General features: G+C 39.8%; 1 protein-coding gene across 3 annotated transcripts in view; it reads right to left on the bottom strand.

The window, feature by feature from the left end:
• Positions 1-20,873, bottom strand: part of DROSHA (drosha ribonuclease III) — a 113,650-nt gene that overhangs the window by 14,614 nt on the left and 78,163 nt on the right. For all 3 annotated transcript variants that reach the window (XM_032772238.2, XM_032772237.2, XM_032772239.2), the window contains exons 22-26: positions 18,102-18,204; positions 8,979-9,049; positions 7,355-7,399; positions 4,547-4,704; positions 3,518-3,623 (exon numbers count right to left, since the gene is read on the bottom strand). In XM_032772238.2, coding sequence (XP_032628129.1) covers positions 3,518-3,623; positions 4,547-4,704; positions 7,355-7,399; positions 8,979-9,049; positions 18,102-18,204 — 483 coding nt within the window. The remainder of the gene's footprint in view (positions 1-3,517; positions 3,624-4,546; positions 4,705-7,354; positions 7,400-8,978; positions 9,050-18,101; positions 18,205-20,873) is intronic.

The raw sequence follows: 20,873 nt of genomic DNA on the forward strand, positions 1-20,873 counted from the left end.
ACCCGGTTCATAATTCCATTAGATTGGGGCTGCGAGGGAAAGGAAGGATAAGAGATGGACATTCCTGGCTAGTTGGTATAAAGCATAGCTTTGAAGTCAGTGTAGCCAAACTGATTTATGTCAGCTGAGGGATCTGGGTCTGATTGTTACAGTACATGGCCACTGGTTTGTAACTAATTGAGGAGACAACTGTATTGTAACTGAGTCTCCTGGTTTGGTTATAGTGGTAATGTAGACATGGTAAGTATGGAGCTCAGCAGAAAACATGGTTACATAAAAGCTTTACAGACATCTTAAACATGGTTTGGGGTTTTCATTCAGCTTGAGTATCTCCTGATTATTGAAGTTAAGAAGTTTCTAAATGGAAAAGTGTGACTAAAAAGAGCATGAGCCTTTTTCTTTGAGGACTTCATTAACTCAGCCAAAGGTCAGGGGTCTATTACAGGAGTGGGTAGGTGAGGTTCTGTGGCCTGCAATGTGCAGGAGGTCAGACTAGATGATCACAATGATCTCTTCTGACCTTAAAGTCTATGAGTAAAGAGAGTCACTTTCTTAAACAAAAAGAAACAAACAAACAATTCAAGCCACCCAGGGTGGAGAGATTGCATATGCACACATTGCTCCCTTTTGAGTTCCATGTCACATTTGCTCAGCTTATTAGACAAAAGTTTTATGCTGCCTGGGTCCAGTGTGTCAATTGAGCTTATGAAAATCAAGATTTATTCTCAGTACTTGATATTTCATCTCTGACAATAGATAAATAAAGAACATTATGGTCATGATTTTTTTTTTTTTTTGGCAATGATGTATGAAGCAGACACTCACAACTTGATCTTCATAAACTAGGCTGACTGCAAAATCAGCATATCACTCCCTCCCTTCCTAACTCCTCTCTCCTCTCCACACCTTTCCACCTATTCATCTGCTTTCAACAGTCACCCAAGTCCCAAAACAAAACAAAATCTTACTTAACTACAACATAAAACCTATGAGACCAGAGTGCTGAACAGCCATGACATATAAATGGCTGCCTGCTATAACACTGTAACCTTTTTAGGGCAGAGATCATCTTATTCTGTGTTTGTGCAGTGCCTAGCACAATGGAGTCCTGGTCCATGAATGGGGATCCTAGGAGTTATGGTAATGCAAATAATAAATGCTAATAATATATACAATACGTGTATCTCAAAGACGGAATGAACCAGTGGTCCATCTAGTCCACTCTTCCATACAAGGACCCGCCTCCCGTGCAGCCAGAATCTAATGAGGACCCTGATACACTTTAGTAATACGGGAACAATAGAGTCATTGCAACACTCCAAACCCCATCCATCGCGACTTCCAGGCTGAGAACCCAATCTACTCCATTATGGAAGGTGTCTCCTACACTTCAGCAACTACACTCAGCTGGAGTTAATTCCAGATATATAGTTAACTTTATCTGATACTTCTGCGTTCATCCAGGATATTACACACAGGTACTGGCAGGTAGAACTGTTGTGGACAAGAAGCCTTTCTTAACTTCTAACTTAAACCATTCTTTCTGAAACTTCAGCTACACGTTTATACCCTTGGTAGAACTTACCTTATTCCCATTAGCTATCTGGAAAGTGTTCACAAAATTTCTTCTCTATTTCCCTTTTCTCAAGATATATATGACTAACTTCTTCGTAAACAACTACTTCACACTGAGAATCAGTTTTGCTGCCCTCATCTGAACATCTATCATTACCTTGACTTCTGTGACCAATGGTGTGCACAAACTGCAGATATAGCAGTATGTTGATACACTATAATTACTTTAAATGGAAACGTGTCCCTATATGAGGATAGACTGACAGACAGAGACAGATATAGATAGATAACCTAATGTTCGCTGGTTCTCTCCAAGTTACTCACCACCACTCCAACTACCTCTCAAATTTAAATCGATGAAAAGACAATTATCTCAATTATTAATGTCCTAGCTTTGTATCTTCATCTACAAACTTGGACTACATGTAACTAGTTCCACTTTCCAAGTCATTAATGACTAAATTAAACAACAACACCAAGCTATGCTGCTCGTTGTCCTGAGGATTTAAAGCCATTAATTATACAGTAACACTCCATACCAGCGGTTCTGAACTGGCAGCCTGCTGATCGCTTGCTGCCCAATCTGCACACAGCTACGGCCCATGTGACAGCCTCAGGGCCATACAGGCAGTATGTATATTATGGGGATGTGGCCCACATAACACACAGAAAGCTGCATATGCAGCCCACAATGGTCAATAGGTTGAGAACCACTGTTCTATATCCTTCCTGCCAAACAGTTCTTGAGAGATTGATTATACTATATTTGCACCAATGCCTACATTTTTAAAGGTGACCTGCAAAGGAAAAAAAAAATGTGTTTGTGCCCTTCCCCCCACCTTTTTTTAAAATTCTTTTTGATGACTAAAACTGGCATGAAAAGCTATTTTTTCTGTGTAATGTTTTTTACATTAGAAACTCAGGCCTTATTAAATCTGAATTTCCTGAATGAATGTATGGATGACATATATTTTACATGAAACTTGATAAATTAATAAAATTATTTTTATTTAGACTGTTTGCTTTGGAGGGAAGGGGTTATTTCTGTAAACATCTGTAACTCAAATGCCTAAGAAACATATATAAAAAAAATCCTTGTTAAAGATTCAGCATCTCCATCCCTCCCATTAAAGCCTGAGAAAACTCATCTTAATATCTCTGAAATCTCTAACCAATCCTCTAGCTAAATAGGAAATTTTAGACTTGACGGTTCTGACAATTTGCAGTGTTCTTTTTTCATTTTGTATTCCAATTAATGCTTGAGTGTCTGAGAAAATTCTGCAGTATAATTCTCTTCTCCACAGATAATCAGGCCATAAATAACCATCTACATTCAACTACTGGACCAATCTGAAAGACTATCTATTGAAACACTGCCTACCAAAGTGCACTCAGAGATGCTCAAAGGCCCAAAACCTGGGTTCCTACGCAGGATATGCTGGTAAACTATGGGAATCAATAATAAATTGTTAGAAATAATGAGATTAATGGACAGACCAGGGTAAAATAAATTGTAATGTCTGGGAGGAAATCAACATCATTTCACAGCGACAACCACAGAAAATGGGAAAAAAAAAGTTGACTCAATAGTCTGGTAGACATGAATAAAAACTCATGTAAGATGTCTGTCTAACAAACACCCTTTCAAACACTTGTGTTAAACAAGCACTACCTGGGTCTCAGTGGTCATCAGTGTGATAACAACCACTATTGATCCATTTTACAGAGGGAAGAAATATTATTGCACTGGCTTCATAAATCAACATTTCCTGTCCACTGCAAGATTCACATAATTGAATTAACAAAGATTTATTCAGAACAGGGGACCTGAAGTTTCTGTTATTAATCAAATACAGAATAAGTCACTAACTAGCTTCTCTTATCATTTTTGTTTCTGTCCCACATTTGCTCTCCTGGACCGCATGACTGATGGTATTCTCACCGTTAAGTGCCCTTCGTGATGATCAGGGAAATGTATGAATAAGTATTCAGTGGCTACCAATTGCATTATAGAGTCACCCAGGAATTCCATCCTCTGATTGTGGCCTCTGAAAAATGAAAACATCAATGTGGGAAGATCAATAAGCAGTCCGGGGGGAAAAAAACATGCAAATTAAAAAATACAGTAATTTAAAAGCAAGTGTAGTTCATTTTTAAACACATTTAACACAATTTTCTGGTGTTAACTAGATGTGATGAAAACAATTCTTTATAGCTGTATGTTGACTTTCTGGAAAAAGCAAAGGAAGTAGTTACCGTTAAACAAAATTACTAGACCACAGATGTGGGACTAACTAGGGGGTACAGGTTGGTGCTAAATTTATTTGGAATAAAGTCCCAATACTGCAGTTTTTTTGCATGCAAATAAACTGCTGTGTCTGTTGATTTCAATGGATCAGCTGTCTCCCCATACACGACTACTTAAAGGATCAGGGCCTAACACTACTTTAGGTTCGGGATTGCGGTCGCCAGGTATTACTCTATTATTTATATTGTGGATGCACCTCGGAACCGCAGACATGGATCATACCCCACTGTGCTAGCGCCTGTACAAACACAGAACAAAAAGACAGTCCTTGCTCCCAAAAGCAAGGGTTTACTTTTCCCACATCATGTCCATGTGAACATATTGCATTACTGCATCAGGGATAAAGAACTTATATAGCACTTTGAACTGTGACTTTCCTCTTGCCATTTATGAACCCCTCACATGAACATATCTCTCACGAATGCTTCCTCTTGTAATCCAATCCATGATGTTACATTGTGCTGTTAAAATGGGGCAGCTAACATGCTACAAAATGTCATGCTCTGCTGCAGCAATTCAGGGTCTCTGATGACCTCAGGTTGCACTATTAGATCATGACCTTCATTAAACATACATAGTTGTTTCTTATTATAAATATGGACCATTAAGGAAATCAGCAGTAAGATTAGCATAGTTAAGCATAGGATTCTGCTTTATACTCACAGAGTCAGGTGGTTAAATCCCACAGTTCTCAAAGTGAAGGCTCGTGCCAGAAGCCGAACATGAGTAAAAATTACTCCAATTGCTTCCTCAAACTCTGTAAGTTTCTGGAGAACTGGGGAAGTCTCGATAAGTTGCCGATCAGTGTTGGATTCTTGCAGCTGTAAATAACAAATGCAAATTAACGATAGAAGGCCACTATACATTTCAAAGAAAAAAGATCTGAGAACAGCAGATCTTCTGAAAACCATTGGCCGTTTGTGAGGGAAAACAGAAACGTCCACTGTGTATACACATAAACATCCACCTCACACTTGGACTGACACTTGGATAATCGAGAAGCAGACCAAAAGGTCAACAAAAAAACGAACCAACCCTACTACTCCCTCCTTCCTTTCTTTAAAAACAAAAAGAAATGACAAAGCTTTAAAATATAAAATTTAAAAGGACAATGTTCAGGTAATTTCTAATAATATTTACAATGGTATTCTTCAGGCCGACTCAGCCCAAGAGCAGAGAGAATCAGCGCCAAGTGGGGATGTAGGAGGTGTCTGGGCCAAAGAGGAAATGAAATCTTCAGCCCAAATTAGTGGGAGCAGAAAAGAGAAATAACTAGTGATAACCTGTGGTGAATAAATGGGTGGCACTAGCTCCAATGCAAGCTGTACCCAGGCAGCAGCACAGATCACTAGCAGGAGAGGTTCAAACAAACAAACAAAACAAAAACAAAAACACAGAAGGAAGAGAGCTTCTCTCAGGAGCTTGCACCACCACTATGGAAGGCTGGAACTGAAATCTATTTCCATTAACCATGGGGAAAACTCAGTTGTGGGAGTTGAAGGACTGACACCTACCAGAACCCACGGTTGGAGCTGAAGTGATCTCTGGCAAGCTTTTTAACATGTGGGTAGGTTCTTTAATTGTTTTTAATGTTTTCTCTGTAACCCTTTCATCTTAAGAATGAATATGCTTGTTTATGAAGAGTTGTGTGGTGACTTAGAACTGCAGACTATTATGCTGTTCATAGCCTCTGGCGAGAAAGCAAAGTGCTGTGTGACTTGTTGGGAATATCTACCGCAGCCTGGAAAAGCCCTAGTCAGTAGGGAAAGAGACACAAGTCTCTACCAAGAAAGGTGATGGCTGAGGAGATGGGAGCCTAGAGCGGATGCCCTTGATGGACCACAGATACAGTTGCCCTGAACCACAACGATGTTTATCTACGGTACTTGTATGGCTCCTATCACCATAGTAGCTAAGTATCTTACTATTTTTAATATATTTATCATCACCACACCTCTTTGAGATAGAATTGTTCTATTATTCCCATTTTACAGATGGAGAACTGAGGCACAGGGAGCTTAAGTGACTTGCCCATGGTACACAAGAAGTCTGTGGCAGACCAGGGAGTTGAACCTAAGGCTCCCACATTCTCTACTAGGACCTTAACCACCAGTGACTTTCTAAATAGATGAGAAAAGAGACTGATTAAATTTCAGACTTGCCAACACTTTAAGTGTCCATGTAATAGTAAACTTACTGGAATCACTGTTAAAAAAAATAACCATGCTATATTAGAGAAAAAATAGCAATATGTTTTTAAGCAATTTGATTCAAACCCATTGACCTCCCATGATTAAGTTAGGAACTAAATGCTGAGGTCAATAAGATATGCACAGATTGTTTTTGTACCCGGTTTCTAGGTACAATAGATAAACAGGAAGAAGACAAAGTTACTTCACATTAGGTTTATCTTGCCAAAGTAATCCCTTGGGGTTTAGAGAGGATGGCCCCCTTAAATCTTTTTCCTAAAGTGGGAGGGGGAGCAGTGAGAGAAAGGAGGAAAACTCCAGGTGGGGCTCTGGGGCGGAAGAGAGAGCGAAGGGCTGCAGTAAGCAGGCCCTCCAAAAGTGAAGCGGCAGAGAACCTGCCTGAAGCCTGGGAAGGACAGGGCGGCCGATCGGGGATACCCCAGGACAGGAGCCAGGAAGAGCACTGTGACAGGGAGGAATTGCCCGAGAAGAACAGCACAGAGCTGGACCCAGTATCACGGCTGCCCAGAGTTGCATGGGGCTGTGAGCACTGGGGCTTGTGACTCTGCACTGGGAATAAGGAGGGAGTCTGTACCTAGTTAAGAGGGGAGGTAGTCGCTCTGTGTGGCTTTGCAGAGAGTGGCAGAAGAGGGCACCACAGAGGTTTGTTGGGGAAAGTTCACTGGCGCCAAAGATGACCAGGAGCATGCAAGACTCAGCGCTGGACTGGAACTTTGCTCAGGCCTCCTGAACTCTGTGTGCAGACACATTGCTCAGTGTCTGCCCTTCCAGACTGTGCTGCCACTGGGCCTGTAAAGCCTTGGTTTGAATGCACCCCTGTTTTACTGCTCCTCCTATATTTCCCCTGGTGGTTGCTCTCCTCTCATCCCTCTGTAAATAAATATTTCCCTTTCTTATATCCATTGTACTTTTCCGGCGTGTGCGTGTGTGTGTGTTCACTCTGAGGGTTTAGGACAGATGTTCCTGGGGTGGAAGAAACTTTTCTTGCTGCGTTCCTGCGCACAATTTCTCTTGGCCAGAGCTGCCTGCAGAGCAGACTCCATCTTGGCCATGAGGGTGCTAAAGATACACTACAAATCCACACATATATTAAACACAGGCCATGCGGCAGGAAGCTTGTTATTTACAAAAATTCACAAAAGCAAATATGGCTACTTGACAGTAAATATTCCAAGATATTACCACAGCTGAATGCCACTGAAAAGCATCCTTAGAAATAAAATAGAGCTATGAAATTTATGATAGACGAAGGAACACTTACTTGGAGTGGGTGTAGTGGGTAATTAAGCCATACTTCCTGTAGGTCCTGCAAACATTGAGAGATGCCTTTAGTGCTCAAGGGAGACATTTAACAAATTCCACAGTACTGAATAAGATGGCATTACTTGAAATACTGAACTGTTTCAGATGGTGACACTGTTTATTGCAAATTCAATAGTGCCAGCAATCTCATTTTTAAAATAGGGTATTCACTACTCAAACTGTCGGTAGTTCTCCCAATGAGCTTGTGTCGAAGAGGCAGAAAAATCCTTGAACCAAATAAAAACCATTTAAAAAACAAGAGAAAAAATATTTGTTGAAGCTAATGATTACGTGCTTCCCACCACCTGCTCTGCAGCAAGTTTAAAATTGACCAAAAACCAAGACTCATTAATTCCCTGGCCATCGTGTTAGTGGTCTCTTCAGTAGTATAACTATAATTTATATGCACTAGCGCCCTAAATGCCCCATCACCCAAACACTAAGTACTTTTTGAATGTGTAAGATGCCCAGCCCCTACTCCAAAAGGCTTACAAGCCAGTTTTACAAAAGGCCACAAGTCTGTGTGCCAAACAATGAGGAGGAGGAAGAGGGTAGGGAGTAATGGGAATGCGTGGTTACATAGGTTAGTGATGTGCACACATCCATGGTGCTGAATAATACATCTTAGAAACTTATAAATGAACAACAACAACAATCAGCAAATATCAATCCTCACTGGCCTTCTACATAGCCAATTTGGAACAGACTTTAACTGTGTAGTTGGACTGATGGTGGTTGAAACAGCTAGCTTTAACACTTGGAGTGCTACAAAAAATAGTCCCAATACATTTTAATGCCTCTAAAACAATGTTTGTGTTACATACCTGGCATACACTGAATACATGATGGTATGATGTGGTTAAAAAGTTTTATTAGAATTTATTTCCTATGAGTTGCATAACTCATTTAGGTCCGCAACACTCATGGATAAAAATACCATCTCATACGAATGCTGTTAAAATTTTTATTTTATATAATCATATATTCCCTATTTTATTTACTCTTTATTTAAAAAAACAAAAACAAAACTCAAACCCTAGATTAAAAAAATGTTAAAGTTGCAAGGTCAACCACTCAAAAGTTAGGAAATGCCAGAATTGAGGGTTCCCTCTGAATTTCAAACAATGTATTTTTAATATAGTTTTTTTAAAGGTAATTTCCTAATTAATGCCCCCCCTCAAAAAAAAATTCTATCATTTAGAACTATATTGACCCCCACAAAGATCAGCAGCTAAGTTGGAACCTTTAAATCCATAGCATAGACTTCTACCATTTGTAATAACTGTTTAAATGGAGTTCTACAAGATTCATGCACTATTTGCTCTTCTTCATGTATGCCAATGAGCAAACAGAATCAAATTAATGTTACTTTGTTTCCAAAAGGACCAGTACAGTTCAATATTATAAAATGCTGTTTTCATTACCTTTGAACTAAAAAAAACCAGATGTAGTTTTATTCTACCCCAGCTGCCAAATATAAAAAAAATTGTGGTTTTAATTAAACTGACAAAATTAACATGTAAACGAATAAAACGTGGGTTTTTTTTTTTTAAAAGTAACTCAGCCAACAGGAAAACAAATACCATGTCATTAAAGAGCAAACGTCCAAATAAGTGTTTGGCTTCCTCTAGGCTTCCCTCCAAGTAAACAGCTCCTATATGGAAGGAACAATACACAATAGGGTAAAAATGCACTAGTTTTCAGAAAAGTACAACATAAAGACTATAAATCCCCCCCCCCTCCTCATTCCTGCCCCCCCTCCAAAAAAAAAGAAAAAAAAAGAAACAGCAATTGTGGTAATAGCAGTTGTGGAAACCACAAGTTTCTCAGTCTCTCCCTTTGTAATTAAAATGCAAAATGAATTTTTCTGCGAAATGTAAAGAGTATCAAATCAACAGTGTAAAACAAGGAGAAAAAAATTCTTAGAATCCTAACAAGTTACATCAATGATACAAAGTGATATGCCAGAACAATGAACTTTAATAGCATTAGGCTACAAGTAATCCTGTTTTTATAGGTGTTTTCAAGCTACTTACAATTCTCTCGTACACTTGATATGTGGACATTTATAACCAAGAAATAACTTACAGCAGCCAAGGAATTTATTTTGTCCCTTTGGCTTTCCCGTATCCTGCGTGAATCTTTGCCAGAACTACTCTCAACATTTCAAACCGATCATTACACACACACACACCCATTAATATTTTGTTTCCCAAACTGGCATCAGTGTATAGGGTTTGTTTTTTATTTGGAGTTAAGTTTAATAGTGTGTTGAATACTGCTTTTTTTTTAAAATGGCTTATATCATAGTTCTGAACACTGGTATTGCTAGGACCTAGTAGCAATTTTATATAGGAATGAAGTTTAACTGATATATTTTGGGTCCTTTAGTGGTTTTAGATGGAAACAAACCTTTTGATTTGGGATCCCGGGAGAATCTCTCTTATATTGTATGGTATAACAGGTGTACCTGTCTCGTCAAGGCCTCCCGTTGTGACCCATGGCTCTGCTACACCCTGCCTCAGAAGAAAAAACAGCAAACATGGGTCCTCCAGGCCTTTCTAGAGAGGCCTCATAAGACGCAGCCAATCAGAGGCCAAGTGGCTTAGTTAAAAGGAGCTGCAGGGGCTTGGCTTAGGTCAGTTCCTGGCTGTGACCTGAGCAGCAAAGAAGGGTGCTCTACTTCGGCTACAGGGTCTGAGAGATAACCAGAAGTTGAGTTTTGGCTGCATTTTGCTTTCTGCAAGGAGAGAGTAGACTTTAGAACTGTAACCCTAAGGTAATGCGTGAAAAGAAAGAGATCCAGTGGGAAAATGCCCAAGAAAAACAGTAGCAGCTAACTGAAGGAGTTAAAGAGAGCAGTGTGAGATTGCTGTCCATAGGGTACCTGGCTGGGACCCGGAGTATTGAGTGGGTCCAGGTCCCAGCACCAATCACTGGCCAAGTATCCTAAGCCCCAGGAAGAGGATAAGGTATGTTTAGAAGCTAAAGCAAAGGGCTGGAACGGGGTTGAAGACCCTGGTATGGCCAGACAGACTGTTTTATAAACTCTTGATTACCCCTCTTCAAGGGGACTGAACTTGAGTGATGACCTGGCTGGAGAGGTGGGGCAGTATGAACTGGTGAAGACAAAGAGTCTCCAGGGGAAAAGTCCTAGAGATGCTGCTCCTTTAATGGAAGGAACAATATACAATAGGGTAAAAATGCACTAGTTTTCAGAAAAGTACAAAATACAGACTATAAATCCCCCCCTCCTCCTAGGCGTGTGCTGGGGTCACCCTGTGGCAATCTTTAAGGTGCGGTTGGCTAGCTGCAGCATGCAGAGACATAATTGGGAGTGACTGACATGCTGGAGGTTATCTGTGAGCAGTCCAGGTAGCAACAAGGCTTTGTAAAGGGCAACCCAGGCTACAAGGCAGAGGTGACACAGCTACTCATTGGTCTGGATTGTACCCTGTTATGTCACACCCAGCCACAGAATTTTGGATACATGGATGACCTTGTGATCGCATCCAAATGAGCACGTCCACCCATGCGGAATGCATCCTCTCAGATCTGAAAAAGCTGGAGGAGCGCTATAGGTTATGGCAACTCAGACCAAACACTTGGAAAAACAGCTATGTCCTTTTTCCACCTGAGCAACCAACTTGAATGTTACCTTCCAGAACCCCAAACTCAGGCACAAAGATTTCCTAAAATATCTTAGAGTGATTCTGGATCATAACCTCACATACCACCAACATCTGACAAAGACCACCGCCAAGATACAACCAGGTGCAATATAATTCACAGACTAGGTGGGATCAGTCAGGGCACAGATACTCTGACCTAACTGAAAGTCACCTTGGCCCTCGTCTTCTGAGCAGCTGAATGGTACATGCCAGTAAGGGCAGGTAAAGTACATACAAAACTTGTCAACATGCAGTTGAACACTTGTAAGAATTGTCACAGGATTGCTGAAGTCAACAACAATGGTCTAGATTCTTGTCCTTGCATATATTTATCTTACTACCATCCCTTTGGAGAGAAGCAGCAATAATACAAATAGAGGACTGCGTGATAATGCACCCAGACTATAGGGGAGATGACAAACTATAGTACCACTAATAATATTGGTAGTAATTTGTATTATGGGACACCTCACATTGACCACTGTCGGAAGACAGGATACTGGGTGAGATGGACCTTTGGTCTGACCCACTATGGCCATTCTTATTTTTTCTTTTCTTTTTTTCCCTTTCATATAGGCTTTAATGACATTAAAAAATGCCAAAGTTAACTTTTGAGGGCTTGACTTGGCAACCTTAGTAATTTTCTTTTAATGTTTTTTGTGTGGTATTTCCTAGGTTTTCAAAAAGGAAAACAAGAATTCCATCATGTGGCATCATACTGACACCTACATGGATCATCAGAGGGGTTGCAGCCTTTATATCCACTACACAGAACTCTGGCAATGGAACTGACGGAGTAACTGATAGCAGTAGTATGTTTCCCCAGCTCCTTATCTGATCTGTGTCCCTCCCCCGCCCCCCGGTCAACTGGCTACCATTCTCCCCCTCACACACACTTTGTTTTCCCCACCAGCTTCCACTCCCAGTCTCCATACCTGACTGGTCACAACCGCCTTCTCCTTCCCTCCCCACTTTCCTTGCCTAGCCAGCCCCAGTTTCTCTCCCACACTTCTAGTCCCAATCAAGTATTTTCTTTGCTTCCTACTCAGAGTTTGTTCCCTTTATATAAAAATCAGATGGCTTTCTCCTCTGCGGTGCCTAGGTGCCCTGTGTTAGCAGGAGAGATGTCATTGGGAGCACAGGAGAGACAGACTCCCTGCTCTCAGTTTCAGTGTACAGCCCCTCCCCAGATCACAGCCACTGGAAAGAGCCATTACAGGGAAAGCCCAACTTTGCTCCAGGGCTGGAGGGACCATGCTCAAGTGCTCTGTGAGGATGGCATACATGCAGTCTGGTCTAGGTAGGAGCTGTAAGGGGATGGAGCATGCTCAGTTGCTCTGGGGTGATGGTGCATGCACAGTCCACTCAGCATTAGGAGCTGTGAGAAGCTTGCATATGCTCAATAAGGGCGGAATCTTTGGAGTTTTTAGCTGCTAAAACGGAAGACATCTCTACTGAGTATGTGTGAACTGTGATTTTTTCAAAGTCTTATTACTTGGTCAAATATGGGCCAATTTTCCACAGGAATTGTCACGCTGTCTAGAGTGGCTCACAACTGGGAGTGCCTATCTCAGGGTAGAATGTCAGAAAACAAGGGCAGACAGCCCAGACTGGTGCTGTGTTCCATAATTAGATTTCACCAAGCCAGCAACAAATGTGAACTCCTGGATCACTATACCAGTCTTACCATGGAGTCACAGACAGACCCCTTAGACTCTCCAGTCTATCTTGCCACCCAGACAAACTTTGTGATAAAAGCAGCAAAGAGTCCTGTGGCACCTTATAGACTAACAGACGTATTGCTATTTAAACCTAAAATCACAGCACATTAGGTTGAAACCTGTCATTCACCCCAGATCAACTGGTACTCTAGATCTTATACCAAGGACAATGCTGGCAGCCAATTCTATAGTAAACTAACTAATGGTTTATTAGCTAAGAAAAAAAAAGTTATTGAGAGGTTAAAGCAAGTAAAATATAATAACAGGTAAATCACAGTTTATAACTGCAAATGGTGGCAGTGATGTAATAAACTTCCAGTTTCCCAAAAGTCCTTTAGGGCTACCCAGAATAACTCTGGGGATCTCTGTCTTCTCATTCAGATATACTGCCCTATTAGAATCCAAACAGTACAGAGATGATGGATCATTTCTTGAATCCATATTTATAGCTCTTTCATACAGAAAGCCAGCTGACAGTGTCTTTCCCCACATGAGCTTTTCCCTTGCGTGAGGAAGGCACTTAGACTTTGATCTCTGATCATAGATATAATGGCCACTTGCTGTGAAATTATTTTCTGTTAAAGTCCTTAGGTCCTTCATTAGCATTTCACAAGATTTTTTTGATAGTTACACAAGTATTTATCATGTAAATATTTGCTATTACATTATGACAGGAATAGATGAGTGAAAACAATACTGGTAACAGTCCATTAGTTTTCATTAAGTTTAAACATCTGAGTACACAGTCGTATATCTAACCATTGCTTTGATCTAAACAGGTGAATTGACCTGAATACACTCTAGCATGACATGGTCAGCCAGCATTACAGGGATCACAAAGGCATATCCCTGATACGAAAGGCACCCCCTGACAATTTTTTAGTCCCTTTTCCAAAGCATGGGGGAACTAGAGCTGTTCAAAGAAAAGGTCACCAGAATTATTTTAATATGGGCAAAATAATATATTTTCCTAGGCATTGTTCTCAAAAACAGCCTAACAATTTTGGATGAAATTTTCCCCCCAAAATCAGCCTGAGGCAGATATCCAGCATGGAAAATGTCAGCCCAAACAGCCAGTTTGGTACAGTTTATAAACAACTGAAAACAAGGTTTTATAATGGGAAGTGTCAGGTAATCTTAAGATAGGCCTTGCCTACAATAAATATATTACATATAAATATATACACAAACAATATGTAAATAGATAAAGAGCAATCACCACTAGCTTCTAAATGCCCTTTTTCTGTGGATTTTGCAATATTGATGCAGCTAGTTACATGTTTTTATATATGTTTATGCAGGCATTTTTCATTTTTAAACTACTGACACATTGTTCCATGCCTCTTTACAAGGAAGCCTTTGAAATCCTAAAACCAGTCATAGAAGACACACCTGTGAAGGAGAAAGGGACTTAAGTGAGCTGGTTGTGGGGAGAGGGTGGAACCAGGGAGTCAATATTCCAACATATGGGAAGCAGATATTTTCTCTTACTTTTCAGTTTTTTAAATAGTGATGCTCTGAATGGGTCACTAGTCTTCAGAACAATGGTTTGTAGTGTTTGTAGAACAGCTGGCCAGAGGCAAATTATGCTAGTATAAAATTCCGAGTAGGTACCAGACAGCTGTTTATATTTTGGCTATCATTTTTTTGTTTTAAAATTTGGTAAAATGTATGTGGTATTTTAAATTTCCTTAAGGGAGGAACCCCAGGCCCTAATATATATTATATATATATTATTATGTAATATATATATAATATATATTATTTTAATTCCCTCCCCACAACATCCCAATTTTTAGATATGAGTCTAACAAAAACTTACTGCATTTCCAGTGTGCTGCACTTGTGGTCAAAGAGTAGATCTGTTTTCTTAGCAATCAAAGTCCACACCAAGAACAACAACAATAATAATTTCCTAGTGGGCTGAAATGTGTGAACTAAGCACAAGATACAACTCATTCTTCTGTTTATTTTTTATTTTTGAATTAAAGATCAAAGCACTCATGAAAAACAAAGCAGAGTTAAAAGAACAACTTGATCAAATGAAATGCAATATAGCCCAAGGCAGAACCCATATAGTGGTTACCATCTAAGCAAGCTACAACATATCTTTCAAGGCAGGACGAAATGCATTAGGAGCCTGTGTAATGGATAAACAGCTGAACTGACTGGGCTGAAACAACACCCAATATATTCCCGTCCACCATTTCAAAAAAACAGTTGAAATTTAGTTTAACTTGACACAGTTCAGCATAAATGTCTTGCTCCTCCAGTTCTTAGGTCCCACATGCACGAGGGATATTTGCATGTGTAACTACACCGATACCTAAATTTGTCAAATCCCTACATTTGCACTAACTCAATGTGGCTAACGCCACGGAAAACCCCTTAGGGAGACATGCTGCACTGATAAAGAGTAGGGCTTGTACCTGGTGATTGTTTATGCTAGAAAGCTATACCACTTTAGCCATACCAATATGGTCAAAACAATACAACCATTCTAGTGCGGATGCAGTTATATCAGTATAAAGTTGCTTTAACACTGGTACAACTTCTCCCATACAGGAAGGGAAATAAGTTATACCAGTAGAACACACCTTTATATGGGTAAAACTATATCCACACTAAGGGTTATAGTATAACCATTTTAGAAAAACAAAGTTACCCCCTTAATCAAAATAGTTCAACTGGTACAAAAACTGTATAAATCAAGCCTTAATCTACTGGAGTAAACTGCACCAATGTCAAGCCTGCTTTCTGTAACTCATGCTAGTCAATCGTGACTCTTTCCCTGCCCCCCCAGCTGCTAGACCAATAAAAAGGCTGCTATGTCTGCTATGCCTCCTGAGCCACCTGGTATCCTTTTATATCAAACAGTAAAGACTCATGCTTTTAGATCCAGAAGATGCAGATCCAGTTCCCGCATATGACCCCTGCAGGATGTCATTACATTTACATCTGTGAAGCATGTGTATATTGCAGGTTGAGCCAGCATAACTACACTCATGTAATTATACCAGAGTACATTTTTCTAACATAGATCCTTTAATTTAGTCTATTTCACAAAAGAGCCTCTTTTACTGGGATCATTGCCAACACTGACCCGCTATGATACCAGGAAGACAACAATTAGTACATTGAAAACACCTACAGAACACGACAGTCAGTGCCAGCAACCTTAAGTTCAACATATTAAATTGAAGAGTGAAGGGAGGATTCTGTTGGCCAAACAACCACCATGTATTTTCATCAAAATAGTATTAGTCTGGCTTATGGCTGTAAATCAGTGTAAGAGCCTCTTAAATACAGTGTTATCCAACAGCCACAAGAAATTGTGTGTAGGAACAGGGGGGCAGATAGTGTTTTTAGTTCATTTATTTTTTTAATACGAGTCTACAGTCTATCTTGTGGAAAAAAAGCTTATTACTGCATAAAAAGGATCCAAATCTCACACCTGCAGGACTGGCACAGTAAAGGGACTTAAGTCAAGTTGCTTCCCATAAAGCATTAATTTATACTAGAAGATACAAAAATAACTGCCAGATTAAAGTCTAATTTGGGTAAATTCCTTTGGTGAGACCAAAAGGGACATGGATACTAATCTCATAATATGACAACTCCCTCTCAAATCTTAGCAACACAGCACTGTGGGCAGAAAAACCCATTTCTGTAACGTCTCCAATTACTGTATGAAATGATTACTATGGAGTTCACCAATAAATTTTATTTTACTTCACTGCTTGGTTATTTTATTTTACATTTTCCATGTCTTTTGTGCAGTTACCACCTTATAAAGTTTAATTTATCTATAATATTGTACTTCATACATTTTAATTTTCAATTGCAGTGTATAAATTTGAACTGTTGGATTTTATTTGATTGTGAGTGCGTGTGTGTGTGTGTGTAACAAAAATGTATTTATATTAACACTGTGTTTGTTCTGTCCAGAAATAAAGATGATTTATTTAAAAAAAAAAAACAACCCGTAAAACTTGCCTATAACTTGGGATACAATGCACACTAATTTTCATTTGCCTGCCAACTTATTTTCTGTGCTTTGGTTGATAATAGCAAATAACACTAGGGTTCTCTCTCCTCACTCATACTTGTTACCCAGTGGAGTCAGTCATTGAACAAGATTTTAGTGGACCCCAGCTAATTTGATGTTGGTCCCTCTTTCAGTTAGAAGAGCTTTGGTAGCATGCTATACCTTCCTATACTGGCCTGGATGAATTCTCAAGGTTTGTCTTTGAAGAAAAAAAAAAACCAACCAACAAAAAAAATCCCTAAAATCGTCTTGCCAGATCTCTGTGCTGGTTTATCAAAGTCTCGTAAATCAGCAGGCAAGGGAAAATGTTTATGACTTGGTTCAAACTGTCTCCAAAATCTGGATAGCAGTCAGCACAGGTAAACACTCGGGATTAAGCACAGTCTAGAGACATGCTCACTGGAAAGTAGAGGAGGAAGCAAAAGTGCAGTTATAGTAAACTTCCTTTTACAGTTATATTATTCTATGAACATTTTTACTTCATTGTGAAAGACTCCACAGATTGTAGGTACATGCAACTTCATTCTGAAGCCCTGAACTTCCATCTGCCTGTCTCTTTACAGAAGCCCAACGCTACTCAGTGGAATTCATATGGCACTCAGTACTGAAGTGTGTATAATACACAAGTTAAAGGATCTGAGGACTAGAACCTGGGTCTGCAGAGCTTGGGATAGCTGCTATTCCCACATCTCACTGGGAGGCCATGCTAAGGCACAGTGAGGGAGCACTGTGGAGAGTAGGCACCGCAAGAAATACTGCCCAAGTGACAGAGTGATGACCCTCTGACTGGACAACTGCCCTATTCAACCCCAGAGGTTGCCTGGGCAATCATGCAGACTTCAGCCTGCTGCAATGCCAGACTTTCCTTGATCTCCAGTCTCTGACTCCAGCCTCTCTCTGATCCTGACTCTTGCCTCCTGAGTCCAGCCTGCTACTCCCTCTGATTTCCAGTCTCCGACCCTGGTCTCACTCTTCCTTACAATCCAACTCCTGCATTTCCTCCAACTCCTTATCAGTGACTACTGTCCCTGGTGTGCAGACCTCCGCCCAGCTGCGACTGCTAGGCAAGACTGCCTGTGCCCTGGTCCCTTCTAAGAAGAGGTGCAGTTGTAAGGCTCCAGGACTATATATGTAAGTCAAAAAATGTCAATATTTCATTAAGAAGGTTACAAACCAATGTTTTTCATAGTCCTCAATACAAAATAATATTATGGACAATATATGTAACATGCACACATACATACATATAGCGTGCACATACTTTACCTATTAAAGCTTCAAAACAGTTGGCCATCGCATGACGTAGATCCGATTCCCTACAAAGGTCAGGTCCATGAGCATAAAGCATAAACCGATCCAGTTCCAGCTTCTACAAATACCAACACAATATGTGAAAAGGACCGTTGAAACTGTTGACCATTTATACTATAAAAATACAAGCATTCAGGATGTCAATCATACAGCCTTATTAGTTCATATAGGTTATTGTGGAACAACTCACACTGAGACAATTGAAAAATAGTCCTCCAGCTAACAAGGGTGCATGATTAGTCCTCAAATATAAAACTAGACTACTCAGCTGTAGCTTACTATGTAAACAATTACAGTTTGATACTGAACTCCTGACATAACTATCCAGGGTGAAGAAAAATAGTAAAACCAAGGGCGGAAGGAAAGCCATAGGGAGCAATGGTAGTACCGACCTCTGTGGATGAGTTTGGTGGGAGAAAAGAGGTAAGAATGAACCTAATCCTGTCTCATGGTTGAATGATGCCACAGTAGTGTAATATCATGATGTTTTTCCCCGAAGAAGTAGGGGAATTAAAGATGGGGAGAAAGATTTCACCAAAGAGAAGAGGAATAAAGTTAGAGAGAAGTAATCTCGGTGGCCAGAATCCAATAAAAATCCATCTCCTTCCTGAAGCAGGCCTATCGCAGCAACACGTGGCTGTAGCAAATGCCTCTAGTCTGAGGAACAGTTAATCACAGGGCCTCATGGCTTTCTTTTTTTTTCCCAAATGTGCACTATTCACATCAGTTTGTTTGCTAATCTATAGGACTGCCTGCCTATAGATACAATTACTGAGTCACATGTATTATGTGATATATGATCATTCTGATATGGAAATACCCATAAGAATTATTAGGTTTCCTTTTACATAGTTATCTTTTTGACACAAAGCCATTAAACAAATTTCTGAAGAAGAGAGATTTGTGCATTTTGCAAAATGTGTAGAGTGCATTTAATAGGTAAGGCTGGAGAACTGAAACAGTTTAGAGATGTATGGTCTGAAATGAATTTCTATTTAAAAAACAGCGTTGAAGTTTCAATAGATAAAACCTATTTCCCATACAACAAAAAAGATATCACTTATATTACACTGCACTTTGTACACTGAGGGAAACTACTCTGAAAAGTCAACATCAAAATAAAATGTTGTGGTTTACATTGAATTTAAGCTTCTTCAAGATTATTTTCTGCTTTTTGTATCAACTCCAATTTTTCCAGCTTAATACTTCTTTGAATAAATTAATAATTTCAGATTTGATCAAGGTAGGTTGCCGATATCTTTTTAAAAACTAGATTATAAAGTAATATGAGCGCAACAGAAATTGGTAGTTTGAATCCCAAAACAAACAATTTGGATGCACCAATACCTAGAATAAAATAGGGACTTTGAGAAAGGTATGTGGCCTACAGGAAAAACCAATAGCCAAGCAAAACAAACCTATCTGTGGCAAATCAAAAGTGTCCCACTTTGAGCTACAGCAATGGTGAAGGAGACTCCTAAAAGGAAAACCCAGGTGCTCTGTGTCCGTGAGATACAGACTATAAGAGAAGATGGGCCAGCTCAGCCAGAAGAAATATTCCCACATATTGGATCCTCAGAGAAATCCACAGAGGGTTCTGTATTGTGGCTAGGGTAAGCCACAATACAGAAGAGTCCACCTTGAATTATTCAACCATGACCCTTCCAGATAATTACATATCAACATATACCGGAGATCTTACTTATCTTCTTTAAACTGAAGAAAACTGAAGCAATGTGATGTTGTAGAGAGATATTTAAACAAAGAGGCAGGGGGAAAGAAGGGATGATGGAAACAAAGCATCCCCCAGAAAATCAGGCAAATTTATATTTAATAAATACAATATATTTATATTATAAAACATGCTGTAAGATACATAAGCAACTTTCTCAAAAGGGGCCATAAATGTGATAACATATTTAGAACATGGATATTTTTAAGAACACATGCACCTGTTTCACACAGAATTTTAAAAAAGCATGTTAAAGTGTCAGGTACTTTAACAACAACATATTTATGAATGGAGCTTTGACTGAAAGGCTTTTCTGTAATCTGTACTGTCTTGCTCACTGCGTACTTAAGGAAGCCCTTTGGAGGAAAATTCCTGGGTTTATTCCTTGCCCCTTCATTCCTGATAGGAAATGAAGAGAACAAGGACAGGAAGTTAAAGGCACAATCTTTGACAATAATTCTGGACTGGATAATACTTTTTAAAATTATTGGCTATGGACAAAGAAGACTAAAAAGGGAATTTTTGAAACCACAGGCAATACATTTAGAATATAAATTTTGGGTAGTGTAATCTGAGGGTATGTCTACACTACGGGATTATTCCGATTTTACATAAACTGGTTTTATAAAACAGATTGTATAAAGTCGAGTGCACGCGGCCACACTAAGCACATTAATTCAGCGGTGTGCGTCCATGGTCCAAGGCTAGCGTCGATTTCCGGGCGTTTCAATGTGTACTATTCCATTAGCTATCCCATAGTTCACAGTCTCCCTGCCCTTAGAATTCTGAGTTGAAGCCAGTGGTGATGGGGAAAATCATTGTCGTGGTGGTTCTGGTAGATGTCCATCAGTCATTCCTTCCTCCGGGAAGTAACGGCAGACAATCATTTCGCGCCTTTTCCTGGATTGCCTGGCAGACCCATAAGCACGTAACCATGAGCCGTTCAGTTTTTTTTTTTTTTTTTTTTACAGTCACCATATGTGTATGGATGCAGC

Source organism: Chelonoidis abingdonii, chromosome 2 (genome assembly GCF_003597395.2).
Source record: "Chelonoidis abingdonii isolate Lonesome George chromosome 2, CheloAbing_2.0, whole genome shotgun sequence".
Classification (NCBI taxonomy): domain Eukaryota; kingdom Metazoa; phylum Chordata; order Testudines; family Testudinidae; genus Chelonoidis; species Chelonoidis abingdonii.